This window comes from Eublepharis macularius, chromosome 6 (genome assembly GCF_028583425.1).
Source record: "Eublepharis macularius isolate TG4126 chromosome 6, MPM_Emac_v1.0, whole genome shotgun sequence".
Taxonomy (NCBI): Eukaryota; Metazoa; Chordata; class Lepidosauria; order Squamata; family Eublepharidae; genus Eublepharis; species Eublepharis macularius.
In genome coordinates this window covers 111,151,239-111,171,532 of record NC_072795.1, presented here as the reverse complement: position 1 = coordinate 111,171,532, position 20,294 = coordinate 111,151,239, and the positions used below count along the sequence as shown (strand labels likewise).

Here is a 20,294-nt window from a genome sequence, read left to right as displayed (position 1 = left end):
GGAGTCAAACCAGCTGTGTGTTGATTCAAAGCCCAGCCTCTTAACCACTATGCTCCAGCAACTCTCACTTAATGGTCTAGACACCCTAATGCTTGCCTAGTTACTCCTGGTGAAAGAATCCTGTAGCAAAGATTTAATCACAAGGTTTTTTTTTTCTTCTGGCTTTGCCCTACCTGTAGCACTCATAATGAACTGGGATGGGAAATGAAAGGATGTATTCTGGGAATTGTGGTTATCTGGCAGCTGATTGGAGGTGGCATCTATGCTCTCTCATAATCCCCCCTCCCCTCTTTTTTTATTTAGGGACTTTCTGGGAAGGGTAGTCTTTTAGTTGGAACTTGGATACTCGTGACTGAAACCCTCCAAAAGAATCTTTCCTCTGTGTCTGATCATATTTAAATGTATTTATTTATAAGATTTCTATACTGCCTTTCTACCCAAATAGGGTCCCCAAGGCAGTGAACATTTAAACACTGGAGACATTAAAACACCATTTTAAATAAAAATATTTAAAATATTTAAACATGTTCTTTAAAGCATACAAACGCACATAACCATAGAGAAGGGTAAATTACAATTAGTGGGTGAATTAAACAAAAAAAAAAGTCTTTACCTGGTGGCAGAAGGCAATGATAGATGGAAGCAGATGAATCTCCTTGGGAAAAGATTTCCAAAGTGTTGATGCCACAACCGAGAAGGCCCTTCCGTGGGTTGCCGCTTGTCTAGCCTCAAATGTAGGGGGCAACTGAAGCAGAGTCTCCAAAGATTACCAGAGTGGACAGGTAGGGGTAGGTAGTCCTTCAGGTATGGATTTCAGGTAGGACTTTAAAGGTCAATACCAGCACTTAGAATCCAGCCCAATAGCAAGTGTAGATGGGCCAAGATTCAAGTGATATGATCCCTATGAACCACATTCTGGCTGCAGCTTTCTGTACCAAATGTAACTCTTGGCCAGTCTTCAAGGGCAGACCCAAGTAGAGTGCATAGCAGTAATCCAATCTAGATGTTACCAGAGTGTGCGCCACAGTATCAAGATCTTTCCTGCCCAGAGAGCACCACTGCTGGATCACTAGCTCAAGCTGGTGAAAAGCACCCCTGGGCACTGGTGACACCTGTTTATGGCCTTGGTCCAGAATGAAACCTTCCCCCAACCCCAGTAGCACCTCCATTTTGTTGGAATTAAGTTTCAGTTTGTTAGCTCTCATCCATCCAAAAACTGCCTCCAGGCACCTGTTCACTGTTTCTTTAGCCTCCCTGGGATCTCCTAGAAGCGCAAGATACAGTTGAGTGTCATCTCCATATTGGTGGCCCAAATTGCCGGATGAACTCTTCTAGTGGCTTTATGTAATGTTGAAAAGCATTGAGGGGCAAGACAGAACCTTGCAGGACCCTGTAGGTCTGAGGCCAAGGGGCAGAGCAGCAGTGCCACAGCACCACACTCTAAAAACTACCTTGGAGGTACGGCTGAAGCCACTGCAGAATACAGTGCCTCCCAGACCCAGTCTCAAAAGGTGGCTCTGAAGGATATCATGATTGATGGCATCGAAAGCTGGAAAATTAACAGAGTTGCATTCTCCCTGTCCATCTCCTCATGCAAGTCATCCACCAGGGTGACCAAGACCTTTCTAGTCCCATAACCAGGTCTGAAATCGATTGGAATGGATCCAAACAATCTGCTTTATTCCGGAATCCATGAAGTTGTCCAGCCACCACTTGTTCAGTTTTCTTGCTCAAGAATTGTACATTTGAGTCTGAACAATAGTTGTTCAACTCTTCTGGGTCGAGAGTAGGTTTCTTTAGAAATGGATGCACTTCAAGGCAGGGGCGACAACCCCCTCCATTTACTGTCTACTGAGCCCAGTTTGCCAGCCCCCCTACTCCACCCTCCCTCCCAACAGATTTAAACAGCCAGAAGAGGCAAGGGTTGTACTAGCAACTGGTAGGTTTCAAACTTCCAAGAATCCTGTCCATATCCTCAGACTGGATGAACTGGAAGGTATACTGCACAATTGGACAAACTGAATAATTGTTGATTATTCAGCGTCCTTCATTGAACTTGTTGGTGTTTTGTCTTATGGATAGCTGGCAAAAAGGGTGTGACAGAGACTCTTTCAGAGTCTCTTGGAGCCCTAAGAACATTTTTTTTAAAAAAATTAAATCTCTATGAATTAGTTTACAGATTTGAGTGCAGTTAAATTGGATTGCTTGGTTTGACCCCAATTTTAAAAAAAGACTTACAGACTTTACCACAACAACATTGTTGAGACTGCTGCTGACCTTTCTTTTCTGATACAGATATTCACTCATCAAGAACAGACAATTAAAATGTGTGACATGTCTGACTATGATACATCTTGCCCTGGGAAACTCATGTTTTTCTCTCTCTTTCTGCTGGTGTTTTGCTGCAGATCTGGCAGACTGCAAGCTGATGACCTTCCCCATCGCCCTTTACAAAGTCATGAGGCATGTCACTGAAGGGATACATCTCATCACTTTGGCCAATAATGAACTGAAGTCCGTGACGAGCAAATTCATCACCACCTTTAGCCAGCTGAGAGGTAGGTGTGCCTCTTTGAAGAAGCCTACGGAGGAAGCAGAGAGATGGGACAAGTCAGAATTTGTCCGTCTCTTTACTGAAATAACACTCGAGTAATGTTTCGTTGTTCATTCTTTTTTATTTAACCCATTTTCCACCTTGTTTGCATATATAAAACTACACACCAAAAGTAAAAGGTGGGTACCAAAATTAATTTTACAACAGAGCCACTGAAAAATCTTCATCAAGCAATAAAACCTCAATTGATGGTTGTTGTGGATTTTCTGGGCTGTATTGCCGTGGTCTTGTCATTGTAGTTCGTGACGTTTCGCCAGCAGCGGTGACTGGCATCTTCAGAGGTGTAGCACCAAAAGACAGAGATCTCTCAGTGTCACAGTGTGGAGAATCTTGCAGTCTTAGACTTGTGTAGAAATTTGTGTTGCTCTTTGCTTCGTGCATCATCCTGAAATATGGAAAGCTTTCCTTTGCGAAAGAGCCTGTTGTCCCGCAAGGGGTGCTCTACCTTCAGCCTTGTTTCACTTAAGTTGCTTAATCCTAGTAAATGTCCAGAAATGCCTCAAAGGCTGTATATAAGCTCGGGGAGCTTTACATAGTAATGCAGAGCTTGCTTTTGTTGTGAAAAAATAACTAGACCACTGAAATGTGAAGAAATGAAAGGAATTAAAGACAATTGAGTACGAAAAAATTCAAGTTTTTGTAATACATTTAAACATACAATAAACAGCCGGACAATAACTCAGAGAGTACAATATGACAAAAATGAGGTCACATACAGGTATCAATCTGCATAAAAAAGTGTAAAGTGCTTATATAAATAGTACAAAGTGACCAATGCAATAAATATAAAGTGACAGTGCCCCGAGTTACAAGAAAATTCAAAGTAATTTTAGGAATTTTTTTGAAATTTTTAAAGATGCCAAGATGCAAATAACACAAAATATATGGAAATGTCCATCAATCCAGGGAAGATGCTGAAAGAGTAACTGCCAACGGGGGGTACTAGTATTTCCGTCCCGTTTCTGTGATCCTTCTTCTTGGCAGTTGCTGCACTAAGAAATCACAATTCAAAAATGAAGAACATTCCCAATCCATGTTTGCTTGAGATGGATTGGGAATGTTCTTCATTTTATATTTATTGCATTGGTCACTTTGTACTATTTATATAAGCACTTCACACTTTTTATGCAGATTGATACCTGTATGTGACCTCATTTTTGTCATATTGGTGACTCATTGTAGCCTCTGAGTTATTGTCCGGCAGTCTATTTATTGTATGTTTAAATGTATTATGAAAACTTGATTTTTTTCTTACTCAATTGTCTTTAATTCCTTTCATTTCTTCACACTCCTGTGGTCTAGTAAGTTTTTCATGGCGCTTAGCTTTTTTTTGGAGCTTGCTTTTGTTAGCAACAAATCAGAAAGTGGGGGGAGATATTGACTTACAAAGTTTCAGTGGACTCCTCTTGGCTTAGAAAAGTAAAATTGGAATGGAATTAATAGATCTGAGAGGTGGAACTAATATTGTATCCATGACTAGCGTGCTGAGTTAATTTCCGCCTGAGGCTTTGGAGTTCCAAGGACTGAAATGAATTTTGTAGTCTGATTGGGTGTTACTAAGTGAAAAGGGGGAGGGTTCTAAGAATAAAGGGAATATGGAAGCATTAATATAGAACTCTTATTCCAGGTCAGTAGACAATTATCAAAGTGTCCCTCAAGGTGTCAGGTATAAATAAAACAAGCATTAGTGAAAAATTATGTGTAGAGGTAGTGGAAGTAATGAAACTAAGGTCTCTGATGTAGTTAACAGGAGTGCAGAAAAAATAACCACATACACTGATAACTGGATCTGAGCATGGAAGGGGATGATTGAAAAGCTGAGCTAGCTGGTGGCTTGAAATCAATGGAGAGAGAAGAACTGCTTCTAGCAGTAGATGAGTTCGTTTGTCATTATGAGAAAATTTGAATTTGTGTGAGACAGAGGTCTTGTCCACATGGGGCTTTTTTATCAGTTCTGGCACCATGCTACATTGATTTCTCTCCAGAGTTAAACTGCAACCAATCCGTTTTTCCCCTGATTTAAAAAATAAAATAGCAATGTTGGTGCCTTAAAGAAAAAATCCTTGCAACTGTTGGGGCAGGTGGTGGGGGTGGGGAACACTGCAATATGGATAACACAAAAACTCTGCAGAGAACCCTGAATCCCACGATATATTTAAAGTTTTTCACCTGTGCTTTCTGGACTTTTTAGTAGATTCCTTTTTGGCATTTTTAAAAAACAATTCTGAACAGCAACATTGCAACGTGGTGCCATTAAAAAAAAAGACACCCCCCCCCTTTATAAGTTTCTTCAGCCAATCCACTGAGGAAACTGACGTGTCCTGAAATCCCGTGGAAGAAACTGGGCATTTTGCTACTGCAGAAATAAAAACAGGCACTACTTCAGTTTAACTCCCTCAAAGTGTAGAATTAAAGAAACAAATCAGTATGGGGCAGAATCGATGAATAAAGCAGATCTGATCCTCATGGGTTGAATATACAGTAAGCCTGATGTAAAATTCACCATGCAGAAGAACCGTTAGATGTAGGAGAAGCTATCTAATGGTTTGAGCTAAGTAAATGATCAAAGGCTTCATGAGGCTACAATTGTGAGTGGCAGAGCAGCTCTGTAGGATGTGATGCTCAATCATTTTATTTATTTATTTATTTATTTATTTATTTATTTATTTATGTCATTTATAGTCCGCCTTTCTCACCGAGACTCAAGGCGGATTACACAGTGTGAGATTAGTACTGTCAATATCAAGGACATAAAACACAGAAAATGTATAACTTCAAAAGATTAAAACTGTCAATTACTGGCCACTTTTTGCTCAAAATTGACTCTCCCTAGTTGGCTGCTTGCCCTCCTCCCCAAGGATTTTAGGTACATTTTTACCATTTACATTTTACCCTGCCTTGTTTTTTTTCCAGCTTTCTCTCAAATGCAACCAAGCCAGGTCGAATAGCTGCCGATAGAGACAGTTTTGGGAGGGAATGAGGCAAAGGACTGTTTGTCCCAGTCAAGCCAATGGATAAATGGTTGTTGGGGGTTTTCCGGGCTGTATTGCCGTGGTCTTGGCATTGTAGTTCCTGACGTTTCGCCAGCAGCTGTGGCTGGCAACTTCAGAGGTGTAGCACCAAAAGACAGAGATCTCTCAGTGTCACAGTGTGGAAAAGATGTAGGTCATTTGTATCTACTCAGGAGGGGTGGGGTTGAGCTGAGTCATTCTGTAAGAGTTTCCCAGGGTGTGGAATGCTAATGGCGGGAGCCTTCACTGTATCCTGAGGAGGTTCTTTTGCATATGGATTGGTGTTTGATGTGCTAATCTTCTCTGCAGGGCTATTGTCGGGTGTGGAGTGTTTTGTTGGCCTGGTGTTTTTCAGAACTGGAGCCCATGCTCTGTTCATTCTTAAGGTTTCTTCTTTCCTGTTGAAGTTTTGCTTATGCTTGTGAATTTCAATGGCTTCCCTGTGCAGTCTGACAAAGTAGTTGGAAGTGTTGTCCAGTATTTTGGTGTCCTGGAATAAGATACTGTGCCCTGTTTGAGTTAGGCTATGTTCAGCCACTGCTGATTTTTCAGGCTGTCCAAGTCTGCAGTGTCTTTCATGTTTTTTTATTCTTGTCTGGATGCTACGCTTTGTGGTCCCGATGTAAACTTGTCCACAGCTGCAGGGTATACGGTATACTCCTGCAGAGGTGAGGGGGTCTCTGCTGTCTTTTGCTGATCGTAGCATCTGTTGTATTTTTCGGGTGGGTCTGAATACTGCTTGAAGGTTATGCTTTTTCATAAGCTTTCCCATCTGATCAGTAATTCCTTTGATATATGGCAAAAACACTTTTCCTGTAGGTGACTGTTTTTCCTTGGTTGTTTGATTCATCCTGGGTTTGATTGCTCTTCGGATTTCATTTCTGGAGTAGCCATTTGCCTGAAGTGCGTGGTTTAGATGATTAATTTCCTCATTGAGAAAGCGCGGCTCACATATCCGTCTTGCACGATCCACTAATGTTTTCATTATGCCTCTTTTCTGTCGGGGGTGGTGATTGGAGTTTTTGTGTAAGTACCGATCAGTGTGAGTTGGTTTCCTGTAGACCTTGTGACCTAACCGCAAAGCAAACTTTCAGTTAGGTCACAAGGTTCTTTTCATAGTTTTGGAGTCAGAATAGGGATGCAGTTGAAGTGTGTGTGTGTGTGTGTGTGTTTAACTGAATGTTAGGCTTGTTATTTTCAAGGAGCCAATCAGGGTTTTTTTTTAAAAAAAATGGCTTTGTGACACAGAAACTTCTCTCACTTTGTTCCTTTAAGTTTTGTACATGGGAGGAACTGAAAGATACTGCAGTAGAAAAACAACTACCTAGCCATATAGTAGATGGAGGGGGCAGGGTTACTCATCAGAAGAGCAGCTAATATTGCAGCCTGTTTACCAAAGCACTGACAATTCAATTATTGGAGAAAGCTGAGGACAGGGTGGATTTGATTTAAATCAAACTGATTTAAATCACGATTTAAATCACTAGTCAGTAAGGCTTGATTTAAATCATAGTTTTCTACATAAAGACTAATTCTTGCTGGTATAACTTTAATATGCAAGTAGATGAAGATTTTTAGAATAACAACTTTTCATATTAGTTTTACAGTTGTATAAAATATTGATTTTAATACTATTAGAAACACATTATAGTTAATTTATTGTGAGATGAATTATCCCCAGTTTAGGTTAATCATTCATATTTGGACAACTTTTCTGTTGTACTTTATTGGAAGGAGAAAAATAATCATTACCTTAATAATAACAATTTAAATAGTTTTATTTATTCAACTGAAACAATAACATTACAGCATATGTTATTTGCTTAAACAAACATCCATGTTTGTTAACTAATTTGGCTAAACAAAATATATATATTTTAAGAAACTTAGACTGTCAGCCCAGCCTACACATGAAAAACTTAAATACTGTCCTCTTTAGCTCACTCGTCATCTTTATCTTCTTCTTTGTTCATAATCTGGAAAAGAAAAACAAGCTTTCCTGCTTTATCAGGTCCCAAACGATTTCTCAATTTAGAATGAATGAGTCCAAAGGAAGAGAATATTCTTTCAACGTCTGCAGAAGAAGCTACTGCTGTTAAAAGTGAAATCATTACTTGAACAGTCTCTAAATCCAAGTGCTTAAGTGATTTCCACCAGTTCACTGGTGTGACTTTCTTTAAAATATCTTCAGCAAACATATATTTCTTGAATGGTTCCCCCTTAGCTCTGAAGTTTATTATAGTTGGCATTACAGATGGATGATCGCTGGATACCCATGTCATAGCTTCCTCAGCACTTAAGTTTTGACCCTGGTACTGGATATTGACAATATTTGCCAAAAAATGAGCTGGAGACAGTGCTTGTCCCATTCGTTTTTTTAATGCTTGTAATTTAATTCTGTCCATGTGTAGTTCTGTTTTTAAGTGTTCACTCAGTTCCTTCCAAATTTCAACAGCATCAGCAATAAAACAGCTATTTTTCTGTATTTTGTTTAAAGCTTCAGAGATGGGTTTCAGGATGCTCAGCATATGTTCAACATTTCTCTTAAGCCCAATGTTGAGGATTTGGGCTGTGACAGTGCCATCTATTTTCTCTCGATTTTGTTCACAAACTGTCATCAGAATAGGCCAGTTCTTGATATACTGCTCAAAACAGTCCACCACAGAGTTCCATCTAACATCTTGTGGGAGCGTTAGCTTGGTTCCACCCATCCTTTTCAGAGCTGCTGCAGCAAAATGATTGTTACAGAAGTATTTAGCAATTTCAACAACATTAGTCTTTATTTCTGGAACACTTAAGTCTTTGGCTAAGAGGTGCAGCAAATGAGCACTGCAACCATATGTTATTAGCTTTGTATTCCCTTCCTGCTCTTCTAAATTTCTTCTCATCTTGGATACATTTGCAACATTGTCTGTGACCAAACTGCGTACTAGACATTTGAATTTTTGTTCACATGTTATTATAGCTTTTACTGCCACTTCTTGTAAGTATTCTGCTGTGTGTGCATTTCCTGACGTATCAATTGTTTGTGCAAGGAAGACTTTCCCTTCTTCTGTTGTTATACAAGCACATACAACAGGATCATTGTGGACATTACTCCACCCATCAATACTTAGGTTAACAATTCTACCCTCCAGAGCTGTTGCACATTGCTCCATTTCTCTGTCATACACTTTATCCAGCAGTTTCCCTGCAACATCTGCTCTGCAGGACTGCTCTGCAGGACTGTGGACTGTATCCTGGTCTCAGTGACTGAACCATATTAATGAAATGTGCGTTGTCAGTCAGACGGAAAGAAGAGTTTGTTGCATAAACAAACTGGGCAATTTTTTCATCAATTAACTCTTTTTCTAATCTGCTAGTTTTTATCACAAACTTATCTATGGTGGTTCCAGGAGGGAAGGGTTTTTTCTTTCTTTTAGGTGATATACTGTGGGTGTCTGATGATGATGCAAATGAAGCACTATCTGGGATGGATAACTCTGAAACTGTAGAACAGGAGGATGGTGATCTTGAAGGTGGATAGTTTCCAGAATCCTTAATGTTGACGATGAATTCCCCTAAACAAAAAAGTCAATGCTGTTATTTTATTGTTTATACAATTTCTGCTTATTGTACAGCACTGCCCCAAAAGAAATATTTGCTTTTCTTCATAACTGTACGAAATGACAGTAACATGCAGTAATAATAAGAAATATAATTTTGCTCAAACATGACAGTTCAAGGCAGTCTTTAGAAATATGATTCAATAAAAATGTTTACCAACCTGAAGATCCTGCCTGTTCAGATGTGTTTCTTTGGTCATCTTCATCACAGCACTTCTCATGATGTTGCCTCATTTGGGCCACCAGGCCTTGCATTTCTTTGTTGCAGTGTTTGCATTTTGCATGCATGCCTGCCTTACCGATAGGTAAAGGAACTTCATTAAAGTATTCCCGAACCTGGTCTCTTTTATGGCCTGCTGCCATTATAGGTTTTTTCCTCCAAGGAAAGAATGTGATAAACCTCAGGTCATACACACAAAAGATCCAAAGACTTGTGCAGTATTGTGCTCAAAAAGTTTCACTTTCATTTTGTACTGCTTGCCCCTCCCTCCTCACACTTAGTTTCTTCTTGTGCAGATCTATTCCACTCCAAACAATCAAAAAAATATTGTTTCTATTCACTGAACTTCTTGAAACTTAGCACTGAAGGGGTTGATTCTGTTTTCATAGGTTTGTAGAACAATAGGATTAAGGTCTTTTTCTCAACTCTGTTCATGTTATAACATTTTTGCTGTGAAGAAGAGGCATGTGATCTCTGCTGAGCTGACACAAATTCAGTTTTGAGAACTGCAAAACCAAGCATCTGTGATAATATCTTGTAGGCAGAAAAACTGCCCAATAATCTTACAAAAACCTCTGGAAGAGCATGACATTGTGAATGGATTAATGGAATTTATTTACCAAAAAAATTAAACATATACAGCCTTATTCTACATAATTAAAAACTAATCTTTATTTCATGATGGAATAACCTTTGGATGGTAATATATTTTCCTCAAAAAGCATTTTATTAAAAAAAATCCAATTTAAATTTTAAAAATCTGATTTTTTTGATTTTTTTAAAAAAATCATTGATTTTTATCCACCCTGGCTGAGGACAATTAATCTGTGATCAAGCTACCTTAAACTAGTCTGCCTGTCAGTTCCTGTTTATACATCAGCTTATCATTACTGATGCACTGGGAGAAGTGAACAAGATAATGATGTGCTATAATTTATACATAAGGCAGAGAGTGGAAGAGATGCTTCTTCGGAGGTAGTGGACTTTCTGACTCACAATACTTCTTGATTATTCAGCTGCTTGCTTGAATTTTAGCTGGCACTCAAGGTAGGAATCTTGTTTGTCTCCATATGGGCTGAACAAACTCTCCAGCAGATAGAACTTCTCCCAGATAAAGGACAGTGTTGGACGTCTGACAGGTATGGCAGAAAAGGCGAGTGTAGCCTCTGGAATTGATGTTCTTCATAATATAGGTATGATGTTCCCTAATCCTCTTTCCCTCTTCTTTGTCCTTAAACAGCAGAAATAGCGGCAGAGACATTTTTAAAATTCAAAAATAACTATTTTATTTATTTTAGAGGGGAAAGGTCAGGTGAAATTAGAGGATGAAAATTTCTGAGGTAATTAAACATAGACATTTCTGAGGTAAAATTAGTATATCCGCAATTTAGTTTTTATGCTCTTCACAGATACTTAAATTCTCATGTTTAGAGGCTTTTGTTACCGTGTTTCCCCCAAACACTCATGTACAATTTCTTTTAGTATTCTCTGTCTCTTTTGGGTTTAAGAATGCTGATACTCACTTTTTAGTGCCCCAAACTCCTTCTCTTCAAACGCCAGTGCTTTCCTTCAGTTTTTTTGGTAACTGAATCTTAAGGTCTCCAAAGGGCAGTTTCCAACCACACCCAACCAGAGATCTCTCCTAGAGATGGGCACGAACAGCAATACGAACAAAAAAAAGCCACGAACAGGCCAATCCGCTGTTCGTGAACCAGCTGTTCATGAGGCCCCGTTCCTGGCGAACATGTGTTTGTTCCAAGCCCTCATTGTGGCGTTTGTCAGCTGTTTGTAAAGCCAGACAGTCTGATGCCTTTCAATCAATTCCCCTGGCAACATAGGCATGGACTGTCTGAACTCTGTCTGAACTCCTTCTGGCTTGTAACCCCTCAAAGTAGCTTCCAGCAAACAGTCCAGTTTTTTTCCATTGTGAAAAGAAAATGACAGGAAAGGGAGGGGGACCCATGGATCATGGCTTTCCCAGGGCCCAATCTCTCTGAAACATGGGGATCTTCAGAGAACAGTGAGGACTATGTCCCCTGCAGATTTGGTGTGTATTGGACATTGGGATGGTTAGTTTGTAACCCCTCAAAGTAGCTTCCACCAGAGAGTCCTGTTTTTGCCACTGTGAAGAGAAAATTACATGAAAGTGGGAGACACATGGATCTTGTCTTTCCCGGGGTGCAATCTCTCTGAAACTTGGGGGGTCTTCAGAGGACAGTGAGGACTATGTTCCCTACAACATTGGTAGGTATTGGATGTTGGGAAGGTCAGTTTGTAACCCCTCAAATTAGCTTCCAGCAGACAGTCCTGTTTTTGCTGCTGTGAAGAGAAAATGACATGAAAGGGGGAGACCTGTGGACTCTCCTTTCCCCGGCTCAAGTTCAGCTAAGTCCCAAGTGGGCCATTCTGGCTCCCATGAACCTCCAACTACGAACACATTCGTGAACATGTAACGTCCGTCGATGTTCGTGAATCCCTGTTCGTGGATGGCAACGAACAATGAACATTGTGTTCGGGTTTTTCTTCTGTTAGTGCCCATCTCTAATCTCTGCACTCTTCAGAGCTTCCTCCTTGTTTAACTGGGCAGGGAAAGTCTCCTTAGAAGATCTTTCCCCTTTCTTTGGCCCAAGTGGGAGTCTACACCTACATCCTAAACTTTCTTGCCAACTTTTCCCCAGTTTTCCTGTTGGTGTTAAAGTGCTTTCAGTAAGGACTCCATCTCCCAATTCTTCACACTTGATTCCTCTCAGCTAGGGCTGAGAAACAGACACCCCTTTTTCCAACTCATGCTACCCCATCAGGTTCCTTGGAGTACCCTGTCATTCAAAGTTCTCTGTGTCTGTGAGGGATTGACTCTTAACAGTTCTTCAACTATTTCTACAGCACTTCCAGACTTTTAAAAACTCCAGGCATTTGAGTTTAAGGCAGATGGTCTGTAACTTGTCAGTGCAGATACGACATAACTGACTAGAGCCAAAAACAATTCTTGTGAAAAAATAAAGCCCCTCTCAGAATTTCTGATGAGGAAGAGTTCCATCCGCTTTGCTAGGCAAATTATTTCAGTGGATAACAATTCCAGTTACTACCATTGGCTGATGGTGCCTAACTTCAGCATCCCCTTAACCTTCTTTTTCTCGGTGGGCAACATAAACTGCTTTCTTGTAAGGAAAAAGATCCCCTGTGAGTCTTTGTTTTTAAAAAAATGCAATAGAACCCACTTGGAGTAATTATTATGGGCTTCAGTATCGAGTGTGTTTGAGGTCTAGAGGTACATGTTGTTATTCCTTTTGATACATGGCATTTTCCTTTGAAATATAAATGAAGGTTTTGGGGGGATTTTTTTAGGAAGGATTTAGAAGAAAAGGATTAACTAGGAGCAATTAAGGTGAGGTTAAGGTAGCACCCTGAGAACTTTAATTATTTCCCCAAGATTATCCTAATGAGTCACCTTTGCACTTTTCAGAAGTATTCTTTTGCTGTCTCCAAGCTCTCCATTAATATCTCTACCACATTCAGTACTTCTATAGAAAGAGAAAAAAATAATCAGCATTATTGCAACTGAAGGGATTTTAATCAGGGAACATTAAATCTTTCCTCCTTTTGCTGTTCTGTGTTTTGTTCTCTTTGTTTTGTTCTCGTTAAAAGCTTGGGCTGTAGCTTGTATTCTGAATCCTAGGCAGAGAGGATGGGCCCAAGTTTGTGTCAGACAGAGATCTTGGGTGGGGGCCGAGGATTCCTGGAGCTTATCTCATGTGCCTGAAGCCTTCTCCTTTTCTGCTCTGTGAAGCAATTGTACACTAAATGAAAAAGAAAAAAAATTAGATGAAACGATGTTCCAGCAGCTCAAAAAGAAATTGCTTCAAATTCTTTCTATCCTTTCTTTTGCCATTGTAATGGTTTCTGACCGCAAATAAATTCATTCATTCAGCCATTCTATCCTTTCTCTACAAAGTCAGGGTACTTGGGGCTTGGGGGGGATCTGGAATAGGGACCCATGTGAATGTCCTCCTCTCAGGGATCTCAAGAAACTTGATACCAATAGAAAGAGGCTGAAATAAATTAAGAGTAAGCAGAAGAAGGGAAAGCACTGTAAGGGACAAGGATCAGTTTATTTCCTCAAGTTTCTTTCCCCCAAGAACAACTTGCATTAAGAACAAGGAGGAGGGAAGGATAAGGGGAAGTGGGAGGTAGGGGAAAGAAGAGGGGCAGATACGGGTATTATAGAGCTAGTAGCTTATCAGTGCGGTACTAAGCGGAGTTTCACCCTTCTGAGTCCATTGAGGTCAATAGTTTTAGGAGGGTGTAACTCTGCTTTGGGACTACACTGTGTAAGAAGCAAATAATATGTGGAGTGGTGAAGTGCAAAGCGGGATCAGGCAAGGGCAGGAAGAGGAAAAGAATATAGGTGGAGGAGTGTGTTGGGGTGAAAAGGAGCAGGGAAGAAAATGAAGAATGAATGAATTTATTTTTTAAAATATCATCATTTTATGAAGATCTGCTGCTCAGAAGGGTTGGTACTTGGATGGGAGACCACCAAGGAAGACGAAGGTTGCTATGCAATGACGAACCATCTCTGTCTCTTGCCTTGAAAACCCTATGGGATCACCATAAGTCAGCTGCGATTTGATAGCACTTTTCATCACTATTATATTTGCCCCCAAAGATTACCCTGACTATAAGATGACTCTCCTAACAAGGTTGAACTCAAAATTGATGACCCTGAATTTCAGACAGTCCTGTCTGCTGTCTCTGCCGGCACACTTTCTGGCTGAGGCGGGGAGGCGGAGACCACCTGTCTGCTGAGTCTCAGGAATTACTCTAGACACTGAGCCCTGGCTGTGTGGGAGGCACCCTTGTGTTTCTGTGAGCGCTGCAGCAGAGCATCAAATCAGGGCTCATTTCGAGGGGGAATGCGCAGGAACGCAATTCCGGCAGTTCCCCAAAGAGGTCACATGTCAGGTGGCCCCACCCACCTGACTCTTGGCCATTTTGGGCCCGTTTCAGCCCGGATCGGGCCTCTGACAGGTGGTGGATCACTCTCCCACTCAGCAATGGCCTGATCCTGACCATTTTGGGCCCCTTTTTGGCCATTTTCAGCCCCTTTTTGCCATTTTGGGCCCAATTTTGGCCCTGAATGGCCAGGATTGGGTCCAAAACAGCCAGGATAGGTGATGTCAGGGGGTGTGGCATATGCAAATCAGTTATGCTAATGACACACTTCCGGTGATATCATCGGGTGTGGCATATGCTAATGAGTTATGCTAATGATTTATGCTAATAAGTCCCTCCAGCTCTTTTTCTACAAAATGACCCCTGCATCAAATTATTCATAGACATGATGATAGCATCTTAGTGAGTCTGCCATGTGAGAGCTTGGACTGCTACTTCCAGTTTCATGTTCCTGCTTAAAACCCCTTAAATAACCAGAGACAAGAAAGTACTTGGAGGCCAGTGCAACCTGATAAGCACTCTTCTAATCTCATAAGTGCTGTTCTAATATTCTTCAGAGCTCCCAATAGAATAATGCTTAATAAATAGGGTTTTGGGGGGGGGGGTTGGCCATGTGTTCTAAAATTACGACATCTAAAGTTATGGCTATCTTAATTTGTTACCAGTTCCCACATTTCATCCCACATCCACACTCACCTAGCTGGTGTGGAGGAGGAACAAGGAGGCAGGCAAGAAGCCACTGGAGCATGTGGTGAAATGGCACATGCACACATGCTCCAGGGGCCCAGATGATGACTTCTAGTTGAAAAAAAGAAGCTACGGGGTCTCAGCAGGGCCAAATCAGCCCCATACATAACGAGACCCTGTAGCTTCCATTTTTCCATTTTTCAACCAGAAGGGATGTCCTCAGGACCTCCAGAGCACATGTGCTTTGCATGCACACAAGGGATGTGGATCAGACTCCCACAGTTGCCAGCAACCCTCCCCCCGGACACGTCTTTTGAAGTAAGTGGGGCTGGCCAACCCTACCTGTTACTTTGGATTTCCTCCACTTTTCTGGTTGACATTTTCATTGCTGGAATCCAAGCAAGATAGCTTTCTCTCTTTACTAAAGTGTCTCCGACAGATTTATTATTATTTCCATTCTGGATTTTGTTTGCAAAAGTTAGTTATGAAATTTCCACCATACAGGGACTTGGGGGTGTGAGGGCCTAAATGGTATCTTCCTAGAAATTTCAGGAAAGGATTCTTTGACCTCCAAGAGGGTGGGAAAACAGAAGAGATAAAAACCCTTGGCACAGAAGGAAAGAGTCCATTTTGACAGGTCTGTTCTGGCTGAATACATCTGGAGGAGGGAGCTCCATCTTGATGGCTGCCATTGCCATGTGGAGCAGAGAAAGTGTTTGCTGCCTGGACAAAGACTCCAAGGGAATGGGAAACGTTTAGAATGGTGTAACTTTTAAGTTAAGGAGCCTGCAATAGAATAAAATCAGCGTGTGTATGCACAGTGAGGGACAGGGGAATTGCGTGTTTATGACTTTCCTTTGTATTCCTTGCTCAATTAATTGCTGTTGAGACTCTGTGTGTGGACTTTTTACTTTTAATAAATTCTTTACTATTTTAAATGTTAATAGGTCTCAGTACTACATAGAACTTTACTGTTTGGACACGCTGTTTAAAATGAGTGCCACAGTAAAAGAGGCAATCAGTTGCTAAATTACCTTTTCCCTTGGAGTGCATAAGTATGGCAAGCCATCACGTTGGTAAGCAGTCGCTGGGTAATGGGAGACCCAGGAGCTAAGCAGAGCCATAGAACAGCAACACAAGATAGGAAGCCGAGAGTGCCAGCCCTCTCAGCCAATGTTCCCTCTAAGCGGTGCAGTGTTGTGAGCCAGAAATCCAATTTGTGAGCAGCAACTTGCAAGTTGTGAGCGCGCCTTTTCAAAAACCAGAATCCATTTGATTAAAAGACTTTTTATTTAGGTTGTCTGAGGCACTGGTATTGGGTGCCATCAATATGTTGATGACACCCACTTAGGCATGTGGTTCTCAAAAGCTTATGCCTCAATAAAGTTGGTTAGTCTTAAAGATGCTACTGGATTCTTTACTATTTTGCAACTACAGACTAACATGGCTAACTCTTCTGGATCTACGGAGAAGAAGAATTGTGCATCATCCAGCCCCGCAATGCACTCACTCTCTGGCTATTCCCTTTTATGTTTTATATAAAAAGGTGTTGTGAAGCATGCCTGCAAATGGCTCAGACACCATTTCTTTCCATGTGCATCAGTGTATTGCCAGAGTTCTCTTTGCATTTTGGGCAACATCAGGCAGATGAGCTTCAGTAAGGGTTCCTCTTTGCCCACAAGCAAATCCTAAACAGAATGTGATGTGCAGTCATTCCTTCCTCTACCTCTGCTCTGTCGATTGGCATTTCCTGTCTCTTCTGTGGCCAGGTCTGCAGAAAGAAGAAGGAAGCTGGCTGAAGTTGCAGGGGCTCATTGGAACAGCCTAGAAGTTGCTCATTGGAACAGCCTAGAACTGGCCTTTAGTCACCCTAGAGGCTTCATGGCTTTAAAACTCTTTCCTTTTCTCTTTGTGAGTTAAGGTCATGGAATCTTTGAAATGAAATTAAGTCATAAAGCATAAAGTCAGCATTGGAGTCCTGCCTTCTCCTTGCTTGCCATTCTGTTTTATTACACTGTATTGCAATGATCTATTCTCCTCTGGCTTTGTGACTAGGGAGTCAATGTTCTCTGTGCATGTAAAATAGATTTCCTTAGTCATGAATTTACACACACACACACAAAAAGAGTATTTCCCTACCTGGAGCTAGCAACCCTAGGAGTGTGAAACACCACCGCCATCTCCTCCTCCTCCTCCTCCAGCACCCGCGCTGGGCCAGAGAGGCTGCTCGGTGGGCTGGTGAGAAATAGCATGGGTGCCTGCCGCTGCCACCTTTTTCTCCAGCACTGGGCCAGAGAGGAAAGGCCTTGGAGATGCCCACCGTGGCTCCTCTTCCGCACCCAGCAACGGGCCTGGGTAAGGACGCACGGTTGCCTGCCGCAGCTCTTTCCTCCGAGGGGCCTGGGAAAGGCCGCGTGGGCGCCTGCCTTGGCTCTTCCCCTAGAGCCCGACAAGGGACTGGGGAAAGGCCACGCGGGCACCTGCCGTGGCTCCTCTTCCAGAGCCCAGCGAGGGGCCAGGGAAAGGCCACACCGGCGCCTGCCACGGCTCTTTCCCCTGAGCCTGGCGAGGGGGGAAAGGCCGTGCGGGTGCCTGCTGCAGCTCTTTCCCCCGAGCCTGGCGAGGGGTTGGGGAAAGGCCGTGCGGGCGCCTGCCGTGGCTCCTCTTCCAGAGCCCAGCGAGGGGCTGGGGAAAGGCCCCACCGGTGCCTGCCGCAGCTCTTCCCACGGAGCCTGGTGATGGGCTGGGGAAAGGCCGCATGGGCGCCTGCCATGGATCTCCCCCCCCCCCGAGCCTGGCGAGGGGCTGGGGAAAGGCCGCACGCGGGCGCCTGCCGTGGCTCCTCTTCCAGAGCCCAGCGAGGGGCTGGGGAAAGGCCACACCGGCGCCTGCCGCAGCTCTTCCCACAGAGCCCAGCGATGGGCTGGGGAAAGGCTGCGCCGGGCACCTGCCGTGGCTTCTCTTCCAGAGCCCAGGGGGAAAGGCTGCCTGGGTGCCTGCTGCGGCTCTTCCCCCCCCCCAAGCCTGGCGAGGGGTTGGAGAAAGGCCGTGCGGGCAGCGGCTGCGGTGCCTCCTCCAGAGCCCAGCGAGGGAAAGAATCCGGCGCCTGCTGCAGCTCTTCCCACAGAGTCGCGGCTCCTCCTCCAGCGCCTTCCGTGCGCTGGGGCTTCTCAGCTCTGCGCTGAGTTGTGACAATTCCTGCGCCGTAGCACAGGAACTCACGTTCGCAGGAACCCTGCTCTCTCTCTCTCTCTTTTTTATGTATATATATATATATATTTAATATCTAACATAAAAAACTACAAAAGACTACAAAAGTATAAAGGGGAGGGGGAAAAAAAAAAGGAAGGGAGGACTGGGAGAAGGGAAAATCAACATACAAACAACAAACACTACACTACGTCTTGTATTCCCTTCATGCTGCAATTTTCTTAAAAGTTAACTTTCTAATATGCTATCAGATTGGTAGGTCTTATACAATACAGATTATATTCAGGATCAGGACTTCTTCCCCCCCCCCCCTTACGTCTCGGTCTCAATTCTCTCTGCGCAGCTGGAGCAGCTGCGCCCGCTCTTTCCTCCCCCCCACTTTCCCCTTCAGACTTCGAACTTTCTTCTTGCTGAAACTCCTGATGGTTGAACAAAAAGTCTGTCAGCTGCGCGTCCGATGTGATCTTGTAAGTTTGATCCTTATATCTGAACCAGACGCCTTCTGGAAACAGCCATTTATATTTTATATCACATTTCCTCAAGAAAGTCGCAAGTCCTTTATACTTGAATCTTCTTTTACGAGCCAAAAATGGAACATCCTTCAATATTTTAACCTTATTGCCCAAATAATCCAAGTCCACATTATACGAATTGTCTAAGATGGTGTCCCGAGTCTTCTTAGATGAAAAATCAGTAATAATCTCGCGAGGCAGCTGCCGCTTCATTGCATACTTTGAAGATGTCCGCTGGACTTCCAAAATATCGCTTTTTAATCTCTTCTTTAGTTGCCTTTGCGAATGGCGCCAAAAGTCCAGACACCAAATCTTTTAAATTTTCACTTTGCTCTTCTTTTACATTTTGAAGACGCAATACCGTTTGGGCACGGTCCACTTGTAATCCTATTATTTGAGTCTCCAAAAGCTTCACTTCCTTACTTGTTGCTTTCATGAGTAGTGCGTTCTCATGCGCAGACTGCTCTGCTCCGGTCGCTGTTTCTTTAATGGCTTTCACTTCGCTCTCCACTGAATCAACCTTTTGCCCCATTTCATTCAGTTTCACTACAAAGGGCTGCACAGCATCGAAGACTGCTCGTCTCACCATCTCTTCCAAAGTTTCCCCCTTCCCCTGTAACGTCGCCATCACCGATCTACTCATTGCTGGGCTCTGCTTTCTCGTCGCCATCTTGGGGGGGGGCGCCAACTAAGTTCCGAAACTCGGTGCAGGGGAAGAAGTCTGCGCCTTTTTAGCTTCAACTCCCACCGATCCTTCGCATACACTTAAAAATCAGAAGGGATTCGCTTACTTACAGGTCTTCACCTTAAATCTGCTTATTGCCGTTCTCCATGGCCCGGCAGCACACGAGATGCTGCGCAAGTCTGCCGGCCTCCGTTGGAGCAAGCGGGCAATTTACCCCCTGCATGACTTCCAGGGGGTTCTTCCCGCGGCGCCCCGGATCCAGGCTCCCTCACTGGGAGTCCTGGGGATTAACCCTCGCGGGTCAACCGCCTGGTCAGGCTGCTCAGACGGTTCCCCCCGGACCTGCGGAGAGGAGCGCCTGACATGGCCGGGAAAACGAAACTGAATCCCGCAGGAACCCTGCTCTCAGCGGGAAATTCCTAAAATGACCAATTGATGGGAGCAAAGGAGAAGATAGAAAACCCCTCTGTGGGCCAGGCGAGCTGGGGGCGCAACGTGACACGGAGGGCCAAAGAGCAGTGCTCATGGGTCAGCAAGGCTGTTCTGCCACACCATTCAGTAACTAATGTTGGTGGTACAACAGCGTTGGTCATTATAGAATTACCATAGGTTCTAAGGTGGGAGCCTTATAGATGAGTGGCAAGCAGTGACGTGTACAGAGGTTGTTTTTAGGAGGTCTTCACTGTTTCAGAAGTTAGCATAAATTTGATGCTAAGGAATCTGAGCAGCATGGAGAGCTGCAGTAAATATTTTGATGCTCTTATTAAAATGATACCCTCACTGATCCAGATTCTCAACCA

The 20,294-nt window shown here is 43.0% G+C and overlaps 1 protein-coding gene across 2 annotated transcripts in view; it reads left to right on the top strand.

The window, feature by feature from the left end:
* Positions 1–20,294, top strand: part of LRRC20 (leucine rich repeat containing 20) — a 142,357-nt gene that overhangs the window by 26,353 nt on the left and 95,710 nt on the right. For both annotated transcript variants that reach the window (XM_054984171.1, XM_054984172.1), the window contains exon 3: positions 2,409–2,558. In XM_054984171.1, coding sequence (XP_054840146.1) covers positions 2,409–2,558 — 150 coding nt within the window. The remainder of the gene's footprint in view (positions 1–2,408; positions 2,559–20,294) is intronic.